The sequence below is a fragment of the Belonocnema kinseyi genome, chromosome 2 (assembly GCF_010883055.1).
Source record: "Belonocnema kinseyi isolate 2016_QV_RU_SX_M_011 chromosome 2, B_treatae_v1, whole genome shotgun sequence".
NCBI classification, from domain to species: Eukaryota; Metazoa; Arthropoda; class Insecta; order Hymenoptera; family Cynipidae; genus Belonocnema; species Belonocnema kinseyi.
This window is the reverse complement of record NC_046658.1, coordinates 127,146,668-127,167,475: the sequence shown is the minus strand read 5'-3', so window position 1 is coordinate 127,167,475 and position 20,808 is coordinate 127,146,668. Positions and strand designations below refer to the sequence as shown.

General features: G+C 32.4%; 1 protein-coding gene across 1 annotated transcript in view; it reads right to left on the bottom strand.

The window, feature by feature from the left end:
* Positions 1 to 11,786, bottom strand: part of LOC117167901 (LIM/homeobox protein Lhx9-like) — an 81,243-nt gene extending 69,457 nt beyond the window's left edge. Inside the window, exons 1-3 of the mRNA XM_033353140.1 lie at positions 11,678 to 11,786; positions 8,122 to 8,311; positions 405 to 718 (exon numbers count right to left, since the gene is read on the bottom strand). Of these exons, the coding sequence (XP_033209031.1) occupies positions 405 to 682 (278 nt within the window). The 5' untranslated portion in view covers positions 683 to 718; positions 8,122 to 8,311; positions 11,678 to 11,786. The remainder of the gene's footprint in view (positions 1 to 404; positions 719 to 8,121; positions 8,312 to 11,677) is intronic.
* Between the last annotated feature and the right edge of the window lie 9,022 nt (positions 11,787 to 20,808).

Here is a 20,808-nt window from a genome sequence, read left to right as displayed (position 1 = left end):
ACGGTTGTGAGACGTGGTTATGGCTGAAATTTTACCGCGATTTCGCTGGAAGCGGGTGCAAATTTTCAGATTAGCACCCGCTCCCGGCGAAATCCTGCGGTTCTTCTTTGGAACATATGCATCGTTTTGTGCTTCTTTTCATCAAAAGGCTTCCTTTTAGTTGCAGCTCCTCCGGAACCAAAAATCGCTTTAAATATGCATTTTTAGGAGGAGGGGGAAGAAAAGGATTCCCCTAAATGTCAAAAATTGTCACAAGAGGAAGGGGTAAGTCAAATGTCACTAAAAATCACTCTAATGTGTGGACATGTCCATAAATGTGACTTTTGAAAGTTTTGGCGGGTTGGTTTAAATTAAAGAAAAGAGAAGGAAGTGAAATTTAAAAAAGATGCGGGGAAGATACAAACCGATAGTAATCTTCTTTGCAATAAATGTTCCCGTCCCTGGCGAAACAAGTCAACTCGGCAGCCAAAGGAACCCGGCAATGGCAGCATCTTAAGCAGCCGCAGTGCCAAGCACGATCTGCAGCTCTGAGGTACCATCTTTCTGCTATCTCCCTTCCGCATCCTCCACAGCCAAGAGCACCTTCCGGACTTCTGCTTCCATTGGTTCCGACTTGACGATTGCCGACGGCACCATCCCCAGGAGGGGGTGTTGTACTACCGCAACCCACTTCCTTCAGCATCGCTTTTCCTTACTCTGCTGCCTTCTTGTCCGCATCCTCAAAATTTAAAAAAAAAATATTTTTAATGAAATCGTACAATAGTTCATTACCACCCGATATATGTAGGATATTCGTATAATCGTTGATCACCCCCACTTCTTTAGCATCGCTTTTCCTGATTCTGCTGACTTCTTGTCCGTGTCCTCAACATTGAAAAAAAATTATTTATAATGTAATCGTAATGTAATGTAATTCCTTCAGCATCGCTTTTCCTTACTCTGCTGCCTTCTTGTCCGCATCCTCAAAATTTAAAAAAAAATATATTTTAAATAAAATCGTACAATAGTTCATTACCACCCAATATGTGTAGGATATTCGTATAATCGTTGATCACCCCCGCTTCTTTAGCATCGCTTTTCCTGATTCTGCTGACTTCTTGTCCGTATCCTCAACATTGAAAAAAAACTATTTATAATGTAATCGTAATGTAATGTAATTCCTTCCGCATCGATTTTCCTCATTCTGCTGCCTTCTTGTCCACATCCTCAATTAAAAAGAATTTATATTTATAAGGTAATCGTACAATGATTGATCATTCCCACTTCCTTCAGCATCGCTTTTCCTTACTCTGCTATCTTCTTGTCTGCATCCTCAAAATTAAAAAAGAAAAAATAGTTATAAGGGAATCGTACAATGGTTGGTCACCCTCACTTTCTTCAGCATGTCTTTTCCTTACTCTGCTGTCTTTATGTCCGTAACCTCAAATTTAAAACAAGACAATATTCATAAGGTAATCGTACAATGGTTGATCACCCTAACTTCCTTCAGCTTCAGCATTGCTTTTTCGTACTATGCTGCATTCTTGTACGCATCGACAAAATTAATCAAAAAAATTATTTATAAGGTAATCCTACAGTGATTGGTCACCCTCCAATGATTGGATATTTAATTCTTGAAAGGGATTTGCTTTAAGGGTATTATAATAATAATTTTAATATGCTTATATAAAAGAATACTCAGAAATAAAAATACTAATAAAAAGAGCTGAATCAGAGGCCAATCATTAGCATCGTCAATGAAGCGTAAGCATAATGACTGGCCACTATATCTGAAAAGTAAATTACTTACATCTTTGCAAAAAAAGATAAAATTTTTTTTGATTTTTTTATCGGCAACTTATATTATTGGTTGTCATCTTATCTCAAAAATAATAAATGACAATCATGTCAAGAAGAGCTTTTGGCTCCAGCCAATTATTATGAAATTTAGTGGATAACCGCTCTGCTTTCAAAATCAGTAATCTATAACTAGTTGAAACCAATGAGGTTGCAAATAGTACTTCACTACATTTAAGTAACCAACCGTAAAATCATTAGCCTATGCTAGTCACTATTTGTCTTCATAGCCACACATTGTGTTTATTGACATAATTGTAAATTTCTTTAAATATAAATTGTTAACTACAATTAACATTTTACTTACTATAAATATTTGAATCTTTAAAAAATTTATTATTTATCTATTTATTTTTAAATTTTCTTCGACATTTATAGTGTTTTCTACGTATTTTTAAACTGGTAAAATTCTTTATGTGGCCATTTATTGTACCGATGAACCTATATTATTTGTTTTATAAACGAAAGGTCACAGGTCAAAGTTTAGAAACCAAATAAAAGAGTTCTTTGCACAGGAGTCAAAGGTCATGGGTCAAAGAATACATTTCTAGTGTTTAAGGTCAGGTGTCAAAGTTCAGTGTTGTGAGGGCGCTGAGTCAAGGGATGTCGGGTATTTCGGCATTTCTATGATTTTATAGAAAGATTTTTTAAATCAATACTAGGATAAAGAACTTAGATAAAAATACATTAAATTTGTGACAACAGAATTTTGTGATTGAATCATGCTAATATGAATTATTTTCATTAAATTTAGGAACCTAAAAAAATGTTCACATCAGTGAAATAATGTAGATTTTTTGTAAGATTAACAAAATTATTAAATATGTGTAATGTATGATTTTTATGTGGCCGAATTCGGCAACACATTTTAATTATTCCTAATAAGATGAGACGAAAATTAAAAATTTGAATACACTGTCAAACAAAAAGCGGAAAAAATCTTTCACAGCTGGTCGAAGTTTAACACAGAATTAATAACAGAAATAACTTTTTATTCAAAATCATCAATGAGCATCTTAAAATGTGCTATTACGGGACCATCCACAAATCACGTAATCGATGTTTTGCTAAATTTTGACCCCCACGTGACTGTCTATGGTATTATTTATAACCCCCCCCCCAACTCTATTATCACGTGACTTTTTCAAAATCGCAAAAATTTATGTAACATGACAGAGAGCATTAAAAAGGATTTTTTAAGACTGTTAAATAAGATTTCTATACATTTGAATAGTGTAAAAATATATAGCTTGACATACTGAAGTATACTTTTATAAAATTATATTTAGTACATCGTGTTGCATTAGGTATTTGATGGGTGGTGGGGGAAAGCCAAAGTGTCTGCATAGGGAAAAAACTTAATTTTTTTAATAACTTGGAAAAGAACGATTTTTCACCGTAAGTGTATTTGGTTATTCTTTTTTATTTTACAAAAGCTATTTAATCAAATAAGAAAATCTACAACTTTTTGTAACGATTCCATTAATCATTTGAACAGCTTTTGAAAAATAAAAAAACATATATAAGTACATTTATAGTGACAAATTATTTTCAGCCAAGTTATTTAGGAAATAAACTATCCGAGATTCTACCCTTATATTATATTTGGTGTTATTTTGATTCATACATTTAATTTAATAGAAATAAACATTAAGAATGGGGAAAACACACATAAGAAACAAGTGAAATAAATTCGGATATGAACAAAGCTACCATAATAAAAATAATTTCTGTTTTCTCAAGAACAAAAAATCTACCTCTATCTAACTTAATACATTAATTAATTCAATTTCGTAATTTTTGTTAAATAAAATTATTTGCAAATCATATAATTTGTTACATAAGAAGGTTAATTAGTTATAAATTTCATTTTTTATCATCTTTCTTTAAAATACATTTATAATTAAAAACTTCACGTGATCGGTTTAAGAAACCCGCCCTTTCCCTATGTGATTCTCCGTTATATATTTGCTGACTTACCCCCTCTAAAAGTAACGTGATTTATGGACATTCACTGAAGGTGCCTTCAATTATTTAAAGGCAAGTTCTCAACTTCAAATTAAAGATCGCGAATTTTTGACCTTTTAATTTTCAGCCTGAATGCTTTAAATTAGGGTATTTTAATATATATTAACTGAATGTGGGTTAGTGTTAAAATTAATTAAAAAACATTATTTTAAAACTAGTGTAGCTAGTTCCTCACGAGGGAAATTTATTCAGAAAATATTTGTATTTACAGGGAATATAGACTATTTTTTGTTTCGAAATTTATATACCCTATACATGTGATTTTTCACCTCTAAAATTAATATCCCCGTTCTATTTTGGATAAGGGAAACAATATTCAGTCCGTTTTTAGGGTTTCGTATCAGAATATGTATTATAGTTTTAGTTTAAGGCTCATGTCTCCCATTTTTCTCAAATGATAAAATGAAAGAAGGGGTAGCGAAGGGAAGTGAGGGGAAAGAAAGTAGGGGAAGAACGGAAGAAAAGAGGAAGGGGTTGTAAAGTAGGGGAAGTTAGGAGAAATTAGAAATGACCTAGAAGGGTAATTATGAGAAATGAGGGGTGTGAAAGTAAGGGAAGGACGGAAAAATGGGAAGGACGGAAAAATGGGAACGAGATTTAAATTAGGGGAGGTGAGGAGAAATTAGGGATAAGCTAGAAGTGTCAGTATGGGGAATGAGGCGTGTGAAAGTAGGAAAACTAGGGAAGGCGAGGGAAAATTCGTAAAGAGGGTGTAGGGAAGTGAAGGTAAATAAAGGGAGGAAATTTAGGGGAAATTATGTTAGACAAAGTAACATTAAGTAATGGGAAACGAAGAGACGGGAAGTAGGCGAAACAAGGAAAAATAAGAGGAGAGTAAGAACAGGAAGTGAAATAAAATTAGGGCAGAGATGTAGGGGAATTAGGGGAAATTATTAGAAGTAAGTGAGGCTACTGAGATAAGGGGATTGTTAGCTAGGGAAGTCAGCAGAGGCGCAATTAAAGGGGCAAGTAGTTGGGGCAGAGTGTTGTTATAAAGGGTCAAGTAAGGGGAGCGCAAGTCGGTGGACAGGGGAAATCATAAGAAGGGAAGTGAGGGGAAAGAAAGTAGGGGAAGGACGAAAGAAAAAGGGAAGGGGTTGTCAAGCAGAGGAAGTTAGGAGAAATTAGGGATGACCTAGAAGGGTAAGTATGGGAAATTAGGGGTGTGAAAGTAGGGGAAGGACAGAAAAAATGGAAGGAAATGTAAAGTAGGAGGAGTGAGGAGAAATTAGGGATGAGCTAGAAGTGTAAGTATGGGGAATGAGGGTTGTGAAAGTAAAAAAACTAGGCGTAGCGAGGGAAAATTCTTGAAGGGGGTGTAGGGAAGTGAGGGCAAATAAAGAAAGGCAAGTTAGGGAAAGTGAGGGGAAATTATGCTAGATAAAGTAACATTAAGTAAGGGGAGACAAAGAGACGGGAAGTAGGCGAAACAAGGAAAAATAAGAAGAGAGTAAGAACAGGAAGTTAAATAAAATTAGAGCAGAGATGTAGGGAAATAAAGGGAAATGATTGTCAGTAAATCTACAGAGATGAGGGGATTGTTCGCTAGGGAAGTAAGTAGAGGCGCAATTAAAGGGGCAAGTATTTGGGGAAGAGTGTTATTCTAAAGGGTAAAGTAAGATGAGCACAAGTAAGGGAGGACAGGAGAAATTACACAGGGAAAGTAAGGAGAAAAATAAGGAAAGTAGAAGCAGAGAAAGGGCGGGGGAATGAAAAGAGGGTAAGTACGGGCTATAAGGAAAATGAGGGGAAGGGCAGAGGGGGAAGGAATAGAAGTGAAAGTAGAGGAAGTTAAGAAAAATTAGGAAGGGAGAGTAGAGGAGGTAGGAGAAACTATTGAAAGTAAGTGAGGCTGGTAAAACTAGTAAGGTGAGTAAAGAAGAAAGATGTTGCGGTAGGGAGGAATAATAAAAGGTGAAGTTTCATTTTTGCAGAAGTTTGTAATTTTATACAAAAATATATTCAAAATGTTTAAAAACTAAACGATAAATTTCTTATCGTACATTTTTCTATTCACGTGTTGCATATAGTATTTTTTCACAATTATGTGTGGAAATATCTAATCTTTTAGGAAGAAATAGAAAAAAAACTAAAACTATTTTTTGCAAATCGTAACTTTTCATTATTTTCTGTAAAAATTCGTAATTTTCTACAATAACCTATGATAAATTAAGAAAAACTAAACCTTTAGTATGGGATTGTAGGTTTTTCTATTTTTTGCTTACTGATTAAAACTCTTTATAAACGTGTATTAAAGTTGCAATCTTCTGCATAAATCTGTCTAAAATTATTTTAAAAACTAAGCTATTATTGCGGGCTTATAGATTTTCTATTTCTTCGTAAAAAATCTAACCCTTCACAATTCCGTGTAGAAATGTTTAACTTTCGAAATTCTTAATTTTGTTTAGTTTTCTTGCAAAATAAACTAGAAAAAATAATGATTGGATTTTACTTTTGTAGATTTTTATCATTTATCTTAGAATATTTTCATTTTTTAATGCAAATTATCAAACTACAAAGGATAAAAGCATCAGTTATGGGCATTTTAGTCCAATTATTGGTATGCCAAAATCCGAAGTAATATTATTATTTTCTCTTTCATAAATATTCGATTTAACTAGATAATTAATATATGCATGATATATAAAAATGATAGTATTTTATATGAATTAAGAAAAAATCTTGATTGCTCTGGCTAATTTGTAGTTTTCTATGACGAACTATTACAAAATCTAAAGTTTTCTACAATCATCTGAAAAGTGACATTTTTATGGAAACCTATAAAAAAAATTCGATCACATTGATTAATAATTGCTAAATATTCAGGAAATTAATTTGCGACCAGTTAAATTGGTATACATTATATAAAATAAACTCGATTTTTTTAATTGGACATGCAGAATGTAGAAAAGTAACTGAATATTTTAATCGAACTACTGCAGCAACTCTGGGTTCAAGGTCAAACGTAAATAATTAGAATTTTATGGTCAGATTTCAAATCTGAAGTCAAATCTCATTGATGAATTTGAGGTCAAAAGTTATAGTCCAAAGTTCAGAGATTGTAGGACAGAGTTGAAGATTCAGAGGTCAAAGTTTGAAAGTTAAGTCTCAAAGTTTAGATGCCAAAGCTCATTGATGAGGGAGGTGATGCCGAAATTAAACGATCATCGTTTCGGGCTCGAAGGTTAAAAGCAAAGGGTCAGAAGTTGAAGGTCATGTGTCAAAGTGCAATAGTGACTGCGTGATGTCAAAAGTGAGAGTTCAGGGGTCAGAGATCAAACTTTGAAGTTGAAGGTCAGGTGTCATCCATAGCGAGGGAGTGATGTCAAGTGTGAGTGATCACGTCTCGTGACCAAAGGGTTAATGAAAGATCAGGAGCTGAAGGTCAGGGGTGTAATTATCGCAGATCAAAGGTGAAGGTTCATGGGTTAAACGCCATAGATCAGAGTTCAGGTCAAGAGTCGAAAATTGAAAACAGTTTCTGATGGTTTAGGTCAAGAGTCGAATATTGAAAAGAGTATTTGATGGTCCTCTGCAAAGTATAAATCCTAATTGAAAAGTCCTAATAATGTCCTTGTTCAATCACCATTCAAGAACACAACAAACAACCTAACATACCCCCTGCAAGTAGTTGAGTGAGAGAATCTATGAATGAAAAGGATTCCCTCTTGTTAACGCCAGAATGTGTCAGGGTAGTAAATCAGTACCGAATCGGCTGGTGGCTAATTAGTAGGAGGACCTTGCGGACGATGGTAGGTAGTTGTACCCTACTCGAGTCAGTGTCCGTTACGTTTACGAGCGACGGCCACGTGGTTTCCGCGAGTGTAATGGTGGGTGACGTTGTCTTAATCACTGTGTATACTGTATACTACAGAGTATACTTCGTTACAGAACTGATGGTGCGATCGCAGCAGTTTCTGGTTGGAACTCTCTTTCGAGGGTGAAAGATTTCAGGAAGGTCCACACAAATTGGCGTGTGTGTGTGTTTAAAAAACTGGATTGGTGAGGGTAAGTGGGGTAAGGTTGATCGGTTGGGGAAAGAAGGAGGCTGAAGGAAAGAGGGGAAGAGAGAAAGACAAAAAAAGGACTGATGAGGTGCAGAGGGGTAGAAGAGAGGAAAGAGAAAAGGATGCAAGGGAAGTAGAACGCCCCTGGTCTTTCGGCTTATGTCACCAGGACCCCCGTCACACTATATCCTCGTCTGAGAAATTTTAATGATCGCCTTCTTCTCGACTTCTCCCTGCTTCTTTTACCTACCTGGATTCGATTCTTAACCAGCTGGGAGCTTCAGAGGCGAATTCCGTTGGTCCGAAACGGAGGTGCTCTTCAAGGGACGAGGTGGTTCCTTATAGGCTCACAGATAGAAGACCCTATCTATGATTCTTCTTCTGGGGTGGTGCTGATGTTTGCCGAAATAAAGGCGACCTTGAGACTTGACGATTGGTTGCTGCAAGAAGAGATTGAAAAAATTATGAGATTCAGAGGATTCGAGTTCGAAGTATTGTCAAGGCTAGGAGATATTTGAGCGGATTTTTCTTAAAGTTATTTGTTTGTATGATAAGTAGTAGCTGGTGAGATTAGATTATGATTATTTCGAATGATTTGTAGAAATCTTTACCTGGTAACTTCATTAAGCGTTGGCAATTCATCTAAATCATTTTTTCAGAATGAGATTGGATAATTATTTTAAATTAAATTATGAAACGTCAATGAAAATTCATTTAAGATTATATAATATAATAACTAGAAAAATCTGCGGATCCTGCTGTAGCTAAAATAATCTTCTCATCAACAGGACAAATAATATAGTACTGATGACAACGGATTCCGATAGGTTTTTTTCTGCAGAATCTGAATTCGAAAACGAAAAAAATTATTTGGGACAAATGTTAGGAGAAAAGTTGGATCAAATGGACTTTGTAAACGACCTGAATAATTTTACTATCCTTGTACTTTAGGTAAAAATAACAAATATTGTACGGAATTTTTTTTGCTGAGGTTCTTTCATATATTGTCATTTTTACAACAAACTCCATAGTATTACAAGAAATAGTGTAAAATTTATGTTTTCAATTTATTTTGAGATATCCTGAAAAGCAAGCTCAGCTCGGCAAACGCGGCCGTCGGTAGAGATCTGACGCGAAATAAGCAGTTTTTCGTTTAATTCTGTGAAAAGCAATCTGAAGAGAAAATACAGAAAAATTTCTAAAGATTTATAGAAATAGAAAATAAGAGTTAAATGAATTTTATATGAACCCTTTATATCTTAATTCACTTTATTAATAAAAATAGTTATTAATCTTTTCGCAGTTCAAAATTAGCCATGTTCACTTAAATAATAAAAAAAAAATCTTTATTGATCCGCTTGTTTCACACCTTGCTTTTCTTAATTTTTCTTAAAACGGATTAAAAATATTCGAAAAAAATGGCCTTGACTTAATGCAATGTTTCGGATGCAGAGAATTTATTCAATACATTGCGAGTTAATTGAATCAGCGAAATGAAAGTTTTGACAAAAAATTGACTGCTTTAATTGAATGGCATTGTGAGTAACAGAATGAAATATCTACCAATGCATAAAAATATTCCATGAAGTCTGTGCAGTTTTTTCTTTTTCGTAAAAATGTTGTTTATTTGAGGTTTGTCAGCGGATTATGTAATTAAAACTACTTATAAATAATGTCTGCAGTTTCCATTTTTTTATTAAAATAAATTGGAAAAATGTACTCAATTTGTTACAGAATAATTTTACAGGCGATTGCTGTTATTGTTTGAATTTATTTTTTGTGAATAATAATTCATTCTTATCAAATAAAATAGTTAAAAGATTATTTGTTTGGTTGATACTCTTGGGGTTAATCTAATGAAATGCTCTATAATTATTTTTGTAACTGCATTTTTGTTGAAAATCCGATTAGATTTTCATTGCTTAAATTTGTTTCATATGCTAAATTTGGAATTAAAAGAATTAAGTCTAGAAATTATATTTATTTTTAATAAAAGTTCTAAAAGCTAACAGAAACTTCCGATTTCTAAAAATGTATGCTGTATTAAATTTTTTCTTCAGAAATTAACGGTTTTAAACATAAATCCAGAAATTTAAGTTTTTTAGATCCTACAGCGTTTTTTTAAAACAGAAATATCTAATTTCACATGAAAAATAATTACACATGAAAGGATTGTATTTTTTTTTTAATTTTCAGGTGAGGTTTGTGTTTTGTATCAGAAATCGGTATTTCAAAATAAAAATCGTTATAGTTCGATCCAGATTTTTATTTTTTATACCATTTAAGGTTATATTAACGTTTTCATAGAAAATTAGTGATAAAAAAATTTATTGAATTAAAAAAAATAGATTTCTAAGAAGATTTGAAGCTTTTTAACAATATTTTGGGTTAGGTTGGCGGAGGTATTGAATTTGCAGATAAAAAAGGTAATTTTTAAAGAAGCAGCTACACTTTTAACGAAGTAGTTGAATTTTAATTTTTTAAAAATTGTAAATATATAGTAAATTTTTTTATCAAAACTGATGATATTTTTTTCAGAAAAGATGAAACTTTTACCAAGAAATTAATTTTCAACCAGTTGGAATAAGCAAAACAAAACTGATTTTCAATAAAATAGTTAAATAATCAACCAAATAGAATAATTTTTGACCATGAAATAATAATTTTGAACGAAACAGTAGAATTTTGAAATTAACAGATATTTTTTAGAGCAAAAATGGAATCCTGAAATTTTCTGTTTAAAAAACTTATTTTAAGAAAACATTTTTTTGAACCAAAAATGGAATTGTCAAATTTTCTGTTTTAAAAATTGATTTTCAACCACAATATAACAATGAATTTTCAAGTAGTAGAATTCAGTTTTGCTTTCAACAAAATAGTTAAATTTTTCACCAGCGAGATTCATTTTTAACAAAAATGATCAATCATTAATGAAAGGGGTTAATTTCAAACAAAAGAATTCCAGATTTTACCCAATGGACAATTTATTAACCAATGAGATTAGATTTCTAATGATGGAATGGTTAAATTTTCAAACAAAAAAAAACAAAAATCTTTAATCAAGTTTAACTTTCAGTCAAGCAGCTTAATTTAGGATGAAAAAATTACTTTCTAGCAAAATAATTTAATTTTGGAACAATTATCTGAATTTTTATATAAATCAGAAAATCTGAATTAATTTTCATCACAAGAGTTCCAGAGTTAACTTAAAGGATGATTTTTAAGAATGAGATTTGTTTTCTAATGATGGAATAGTAATAGTTTCCAAAAAAAAGAATTATTAATAACGTGTAACTTTCAGCTAAGCAGCTTAATTGTTGGACAAAAATGATGACTTTCTAGAAAAATAGTTAAATTTTGGACCAATTACCTGAATTTTTATTATAATCAGATAATCTCAATCAATTTTCAACAAAATAGCTCGAAATTCAACCCAAAGAATGATTTATTAACCAATAAGATTAGGTTTCCAATGATGGAATAGTTACATTTTCCGCTACAAAAAAAAAAGAATTTTTAACAAAGTCCAACTTCCAGACAAGCAGCTTAATTTTTGATAAAAAGGATGACTTTTTAACAAAATAAGTACATTTCCGTTTAATTATCGAACCGCACCATTGCAGGGCCACCTTTCACAAAATTCTCAAACTTGGTTAAAATTTATCATCAGGAAATATATTACATGTTATCTAAGTTCATAACGTTACTTCCCCCGACACGCTCTTCCCCATTTATCAACTCTACTATTCGGCGCGACCCCCTCCCCCACCTCAAATTGGTAACCTTTTGTATGGAGAACCCCTTACCAGTTTTCTTGTTTCCCATGGCAGCAGATTTTCCCCGTTAAAATCTAAAATCCTCTCTGCACATCCTTGCCCCTTCACATGAATTTCTGAATGAAGGTCTCGAGTCACGTAAACAGCAATCACCGATATCTTCTTGCGTCTTTTCCGGTGATCGGAGGAGTTCATTTACCGCACGCGACAAGAAGAAGATGGAGCAGGGTAAGCACGATCGCGTGGCATTTGATTCACGTACTTGGTGCACACATGCCTCCTCGAATGACCACCACCACCACCACAACAAATACACGAAGCAGAGCACACCAGAGCAGCGCTCAGCTCGGGCCTTGTCGGTGAGAGTAATTAGCGAGAATACAAAATGCTGAGCGCGTACCGGTCCTGGAGCCAGGAGGATCGGGCAGAGCCGGCGACTCGGTAGCTGGAACAGTATGAAGGTATCATCGCTGGAAATCAAACTCGACGGACTTGTATCGCGAGAAAAAGGCGTCCAGGGAAAAAATTGCGCCGAACGAGAAGAGCCGCGGATATTGCGAGGGACGGTACGAGAAAGCGGCCGCGTTATAGCTAGGGAGCTAGCTGGTGCGCGCCAGACGTCATGAAGGAAGAAAAGAGGGGTGGTTGGAAAAGCCGCCGAGGGGAGGGCTTTTAGCAAGGACCTAGGGTTGGCGAGGTGGAGAACATCGGGACGCCGAGCGTTTGCGCTCTCGAGCGATTCCCATCCCCCGAGTCTATCGCAACCTCACAATCTCACTACCTCACTGCCCCCAGCTAACGACGTTCTGCGTATATCTATCCCTCTCAAATCCACCACCTAAATGTGGAAATCCAAGAGTGAGTTACATGTCTGTGGGTTTCCGATGTATGGAGGTTCAAATGGGTATATGAGAAAAAAAAGAGAAAAAGTGGAGGTGACACGGATAAGGATCTTCTTCGGGACGGTTTAATCATCGAGCTTTTCTGAAGAAGAGGAAATTTTATAAGGTGATGAATTAATAGAGATTTCTGTGAAATTATTAATGAGACTCAAAAAAACGTCTGGTTAATTTAACCAGAATTATGGGTTTTTATGCTCTTGCTATTTTTTCTGGTTAGAGTAACTAGAATTCTGGTTAAATTAACCCGAATTGTGGTTGAAATTGCTCTTGCTATCTTGCCTAGTTAGAATAACCAGAATTCTAATTAAATATGCGCTTGTTGTTTTGTCTGGTTAGAGTTACCAAAATTCTGATAAATATGCTCTTGCTACTTCTTTTGATACGAGTAACAAGAATTCTGGTTAAATATGCTCTCGCTATTTTGTCTGGTTAGAATAACCAGAATTCTGGTAAGAATAATCAGAATTCTGGTAAGAACAATCAGAATTCTGGTAAGAATAATCAGAATTCTGGTAAAAATAACCAGAATTCTGGTTAAATATGCTCTCGCTATTTTGTCTGGTTAGAATAACCAGAATTCTGGTAAGAATAATCAAAATTCTGGTAAGAACAATCAGAATTCTGGTAAGAATAACCAGAATGCTGGTAAGAATAATCAGAATTCTGGTAAGAATAACCAGAATTCTGGTTAAATATGCTCTTGCTACTTCTTTTGATTAAAGTAACAAGAATTCTGGTTAAATATGCTCTCGCTATTTTTTCTGGTTAGAATAACCAGAATTCTGGTAAGAATAACCAGAATTCTGGTAAGAATAATCAGAATTCTGGTAAGAACAATCAGAATTCTGGTAAGAATAACCAGAATTCTGGTAAGAATAATCAGAATTCAGGTAAGAATAACCAGAATTCTGGTTAAATATGCTCTTGCTATTTTTCTGATCAGAGTAAAAAGAATTCCGGCTAAATAAACAAGAATTCTGGTTAAGTTAACCAGAAATTTTGATTCAAACAATCTGAATTCTGATTACTTTAATCAGAAAAAATAGTAAGGGCATATTTAACCAGAATTATGGTTGATTTACCCAGACATTTTTTTTAGTGGAGCATTAGGGAGCGTCCACATTGTGTGATCCTATTCTCAGTGATTTTTTAATTACCAATCCGCATTGTGACAATTTCTAAATTTTGGGGCCCCCTCCTAAAATGTCAAATTATATTAAATATGATACCCCTCCCAGTTTTAAATTGAAAATACAAATATCATTTTAAATTATCGTCGATTGAACAATGCGTGATGAGTTCAAATTATTTGATACTAATATTAGAATACTTTCAATTCAATTCTTTTAACAGTTTTCATTTCTTAATTTGAGAACATTGATATAATTTGAAAAATAACTTAGATAGTAGATTAACGTAAAAGATTAGGGGCTGTCCATAAAATCTTTTTCCATTCCTTTTTTAAAGATTTCTTCTTTTTTTACCCTTTTTTGAAGAAACTTTGCCTTTTTCTCTTTTGGTTAAAAATGAACTTTTTTGGAAAAGTTTACTATTTTAGTTTTGTTTCGGAATTCATGTTGTTCGGTGTAAAATTGTATTATATGAGCAATAATCTAATTACTTTGTTGGAAATGAAACTATTTTGTTAGTATCTTTCTTCGTGAAAAATGAACCAAAATTTTTGTCGGTTTATCCATAGAATATGATTATTATACATGAATAACAAAATATTTGGTTGACCCAACTTAATTTTTGGATTTTGATAGCCAAACCTTTTGATGGATAAGGTATTAGGTTAATAAGAAGAAAAAAATTGTGGGTTCAGTCAAATATTTTGATAAGTTACCATGGTAACTTATCTTTATTTCGTCTGAAATTAATCTTTTTTGTTAAACAACAATCTTTTTGATTGAAAATTCTACTCTCGTTGAATATTTAACTTTTTCCCTCAATTTTTTGTTTTGAAGTTTCATCATTGTAGTTTCATTGTACCTTTCTTTATTTAAGAACTTACCTTTCTTCTATAAATCTTTGGAAATTTCACGAAATTGAATAACATTCCTTCATATTTTTTACATTCTCTTAAAATTTTTTGGAATCTTGTAAGTATACTGGTTTGCAGTCAATTCCGATTAATTCAAATAATGCGGATTTATCGACTGAAAAGTCAGTTAGGAAAGGGATTTTAATTCAGTCATTTTTCATAATCTAATCAATAATTTTCACTGTAGAATCAGTCAATTTGAATAATTTAATCAGTAACATTTACTGACCGAATTAGTAATTTTCAATAGTTGAAAAACTAACTTCCATTGATTAAATCAGACATTTTGAATGGTTTCATTAATCTAATCTGCAACTTGGACTAATTAAATCAGTAATTTGAAATTATCTTAATTTTAAATTAGGAGCAATTTTAGATCATCCAAAATGCAACTATTATGATATAATAATTCACTTTTAATGGACTAATCAGTAGGTTTCTCTAAATAAATTAGTCATTTTTATTGATATTATTCATAACTTTTACTGAGTACAACAGTCATTTATGATTCATTTCAATATCTTATAAAAATGTAAGAATTTCATCAAAAATTTAAATTTACAAATAATATAACTATTTTAACATTTTTCTTAAACATTTTATCTTAAATATTTGAATCCAACGAATTTTATTGATAAAATTGTGAAAGTTTATTTACTAAATAAAACTGTTGAATATTTTAGTATTTCTTAAAAATTACATGCTATTTTAAAATAAAATCTATGTTATATTTTATTAAGCTAAGTTAGCAATGTATATCCCAAGATCTCTTTCGACTTTACTACAACAAAAGTTTTAGAGTCGAAACACAGTAAATCGTAAAAAAAATCGCAAAAAATCCATCGCAAAGTGAATTTCCTCTTTAATTTTATTACTAGTGTAAAAATAATAACATATAACCCTATTGTATATTTATCATTTCCACCTTACATCTACGGATTTTTTTTTAACACTGTAATCAAGTTTATATGTGCGGAATAAAATACTGAGCAAAAAAAATCCTGCCTCTATACCTCTCTAAATGTGCAGATTGGGCTCTATTTCCACAATTTATTAGGAAGCAAGGAAGTAAAATTTGAACATTCTGCAACTCCAGTGGCATCATCAGCGAGGACCGAGAAAGCAAAGATATACGATATACGTGGCCTAACCCCCGACCCGGTCGGTGCTAGGCGCGGCCTTCTGCCTCCCGCTCGATAGGAGTCTAACGCTCGACCAATGGGAGAAGAGTCGATGATAAAGCCGTTAGCCGATTGGTTGCTGCCGAAGCTCCCGCTGACGAGGAGATGAAACAGACAAGGAGATGAGACGAGAAAGAGAAACAGGTCCCCAGCATCCGCGTTCCCGATATATGTACATTATACCGGGAACCGAGAATAGGAGACATCTGGTGGACGAACTATGAACCAGTCCAAAACCCCAATTGCACTCAACATATGAATCAGTCAAAACTGACTAAATCGCAGTCGATTTCCGCGGATTCAAATAATGCGGATTCGCCGGCTGAAATATCAGTGACAACTGACTTTTGATTTAAGAAAATTTGACTGGCGAAATCAGTCATTTTAAATTATCGAATCTGTTGAAATCTTTAATCAGAACAGGTTAGTTTTTCAAACGGGAAATGGCGTAGGTTGATTTTCAATTAACAAAATTTACTTTAAAGGAGAAAGATAAGAAAAGTAGTGGAATTTTTACCCCAAAAAGACGAATTTTTAGAAACAGGAGAAAGTATTTTCCGCAATCAAGTAAGCATTTGAATTTCCCTCGGAATTTTCTACACACGAAGAAAAAATAAAGAATTTTCAGCTAAAATGATGAATCTTCGAAGTTCAACAAAGTAAATGAATTTTCAAAATGCAACAAAGTAAAGGAATTTTCGACTAAATACTTGCAATTTGCATCCAAGAATGATCAAAGTTCAACCTTAAAAAAACTCATTTTTGAATAAATATTTAAATTTACATTATGAATAATTGCCCAAAAATATTGAATTTTCAATTTTTTTAATCTCAATACATTTTTCACCAAGAAGAATAATTCCCTAACAAAAAAAAAAAACGAATTTTCAACAAAATTTAAGAATTTTCCACCAAATTGTGAATTTTTAAGAAGAAAAAAAAGAAATTGTTAAGCATACAAAGAAATTTGTAACTAATTTTCATCGAAATATTTTAACGACAATAGTGAATAATGAACCGCAAGTCTTAATTTATGAGAAAGCAGTCTCAGTTTCAACAAATTCTTTAAATTTTCAACTGAAAAAAATTTGTTTTCCACCAACAAGATTAATTTTCTACCAAACCGATTATTTTTTCCACAAAAAAAAATTAATTTTGAACCCAAAGAGAAAAATTAACTTTCATCAAAGTAGTTAAATTTCCAACCAAACAGGTAAATTTTCTACTCAAATTATGAACCATTACCCAAAAATATTAAATTTTGAAAAAGCAGTTTCACTTTCAACCTAAAAGTTAAATTTTAAACCAAAAAAGACGAATTTTTTATGAAAAAAAAATGAAAGACCAAAAAGTTCAATTTTCAACCAAAAAGGAGTCATTAAAAAAATTAATTTAAAAAAAATCAGTTAAATTTGCCACCAAAGGAGAGAATAATTTATCGACAAAAAGAATTAATTTTCATCAACCCAGTTCGACTTTTCAAAAATATTATTTAAATTAAAAAAGAAAAATGCATTTTTTAATAACCAGATTAATTTTTTATCAAAAAACAATTATCAGCAAATACATAAATTATCAATCAAATATTTGAATTTATAACAAATAAAGGTGAAATTACATCCATAAACCAATTCACTTTTCAGCCAATTAGTTAGATATTCTATTTAAAAAATATATAATTTTTAACAAACGGATTACTACCAAAATGACGAGCTTGCAACAAAATACATCAATTTCCAATCAAAAGTCAAATTTGTAAATGAAAAATATTATTTTTAGCAAGAAAATCAAACATTTTTTAGCAAAAGAATTTGCAACTAAAATAAAAATAATTCTCAATAAAAACAATCAACAAAATATTAAAACTTTCTACCAAGCAGTTTCTTCTTTTTTCAAAAAGACGTATTTTTAACAAAATGCATGAATTTTTAACCAAATAGTTGAATTTTCTACCAAGAAATTCATTTTCTGGCCAGAAAAAGTGAATTTTTAACTAAATACAAGAATTTTCTAGCAGAATGTTAAATTTTCGACTAAAAAACAAAATATGCAACAACAACAAAATTTTTAAAAAAAGTTTTCGACAAAAGATTTAAATTTTCAACGAAACAGGTGAATTTTCTGCCAAAAAGACGATTTTTGAAAAAAAAATGTATTTTCCACCAAGCACTTGAATTTTAAATGAAAAAATATTCATTTTTTACCAAGAAAGACGAAGTTTTTACTGTAATTATGAATAATTAATCGAAAATATAAATTTAAAATAAAAATTAGATTTTAACCAAGCAGTTCAATTAAAAAAGAAATTCAATCAATAAATTCAGTTTTTACCAAGAAAGACGAATTTTTAACAAATACAGGAATTATCTATACCAAAGACTTGATTTTTCTATTAAAAATAATAAGTTTTCAATCAAATGAAAATTTAACGAGATAGTTAAGTTTTCAACAAAACTAGTTTTCAACAAAAATAATGAATGATTAAACTAACTGATAAATTTTATTAATATAGGACAATTTTAATGGATTTAAATGTAGAGTGTCTCTTCTCCATTTTTAATATGATACAATTTTTTGAATTTTATATATTTTTTTAAGCAGTTAATTCATCTTTATCTTTATTGTTAATTTTATTCATGGAAATAGAAACCTCGATGGTCATTAATCAAGACAATCAATGTGTATATATTGCTTCGTTCATGTGGGAAATCCTAGTCCAATCTCGAATGTGCTGCCTTTTTCCAAATTTTCATTACTATTTATTTTTGATTTTGGAGTTGGCAAGGAAATAAAAAAGAAAATGCAACTTAAAACAAACGTCTTTTCTAAGAATAAAAAGCTGCTAAGCTGCCAAGCCCCCATTAAAAATGTGCTACCCTAATTTTTCCAGCCTTTCATTTAAATTCCCTAGGTAAAAACTGCAATCAGGGTTTGAAAGGGCTCTGTATAGTTTTACCTATTTATGATCGAGCGCTGATCAGGTAAAATAGAGAGAGCTAGACTAGTTTTTATAACGTTGTTTAAGCCAGGCCCTATCCAGGACTTCTAACGAAGTCCTAAGGAAATTTCATCTATTGTATGCTGACTACAGCTTGACTCGTTCCTAGCTAGAACTTTTCGGTTCTTTTATTTCAATCAGGGACGATTCAAAGCCTGGCTAAATTCAAGATTAGGGCCTCTCTAGATGCTAACAGATTTTTTAGTCACTACCCTTATTTAAATGGCAGAAAATTGTTTTAAGTTTCACAAGGACGCTCCTTTTTAATCGAACCCATGTGGAAAAATTTTATGGTAGTCTGGTGTGAGGTCTGGTCCAGGTTTAGCTTTATCTAGACTGTATGGGTCTGGAAAATCTTATCTGACGCAGGTCTGGCGCTAGCCTTGTTGGTCTTACCTAAGTTCTAAATTCGGTCTGAAAGGTCTGGTTTGGGTCAGGACTGCAGCTGATCAGCGTATCAAAAACAAAAATTATATGTTCTGTATGGAAGGCCTGACCTGGCCCTAATCAGCCATCCACTCCAAAAGAAGTTCTAAATTCGCCCAGAAAATTTTAAATTATTTCTACAATGTTAGGTCATTAAAAAAATTAAAAGAGTCCAGTCAGCGGCACACCGGCCCTCAATTAGTTTCTGACCAGCCCATAACTAGCACCTGACCTGACGTTCTGGACTGGGGCTAGCCAGCACCAGAAGAGTTTTCCACACGATATTAGAAAAAGAAAGTGATCTCTTTCTCTCTTTCTTGTCTCGGTTATAAATACTCAATAATAAATCAGAAGAAAAGTATCTTGAAAAATAAAATACGAAAGCAAAGTGATTCGAGTGTAAGATCATTCAGTATTTTGCATGAGCAGCTTATTGATTTCCAACGAATGTCTCTCAGAGATAAAATCTTGGCTCCATTATCTCTAGCCATACGGTTCTTTTACCGGGACCGGGAGTTTCCCCTATCCTATCGCATCGCGAACTCTATTGCATTATGTAGAATATCCCGTGAGCCGGGATAACTTATCTTGAAGTACGGGTAAATAAGTGCAAAGATATAACGGTTAGTTTCCGCGTTAACGCACGTTTATCGCTACGTCTATCCGGACCCAGCAGGATGCCAGCCGTCTACTGTGATTCTGGTAGTTTTATTCGCATGTGTGCGTTTACCGCTCGCTCTAAACGTATTCATCACCGTCATTTCCATTCATTTTGCGGCGCAACACAAACAGTTTTTGAATCTGAACACGCACACTAACGCACTATACGGAGCATTTCGGAAGGCCTTACTTAGCGGAGTCACTTCTGTTCTCAACTGATCAGTAAACAAAAATCGTAAATAACGGCACATAGATTAAAAGAAAGCTTATTAGTGAAAAAACTATTTTTTAAACAGAAAAAATGAATTTTTTACAAAAGAGGTATGTTTTCAACAAAAATAGAAAATGAATTTTTGATCCAAGAATTTAAATTTCAAATGAAAGTATATTTGGATTTTGAATCAAATAGTTGAATTTTCCACCAAAAATTATATATTGACATTTTCACTTGAAACAAGTAATTTTTAAATATAAAAGTTTATTTTTAAGGGGTTGAATTTAACTAAAAAACACGAATTTTTAACGAAATAGTTGAATCCTCAACCAAAATGAATTTTCATTGTACAAGATTAATTTTCCATCCGACAAACAAATATTTGACAAAATACATTAGTTTTGGACCAAATAGTTTATTTTTTAACTTATAAGAAATCAATTTTAAACCAAAACTGGAGCTGAATTTCAAACCGAAAAGTTAGTTTCCAGTCGCATGTAAAATTTTACACCACATTGTAGAATTTTAAAGTCGAAACCAGGAATTTTCTATGAAATATTAAATTTACTGCAAAACAGTTATTTTTCAGAAAAAGTTAACTTAAGACTAATTAGTTAAAATTTAACCTATGCAAAAAAAAATCTTTAATGAAAAGAAATTAATTTTCAAGGAAACATGCGATTTTTAATATTTCAACGTACATATACATAAACTACATGAATTTTTAAGCAGAAAT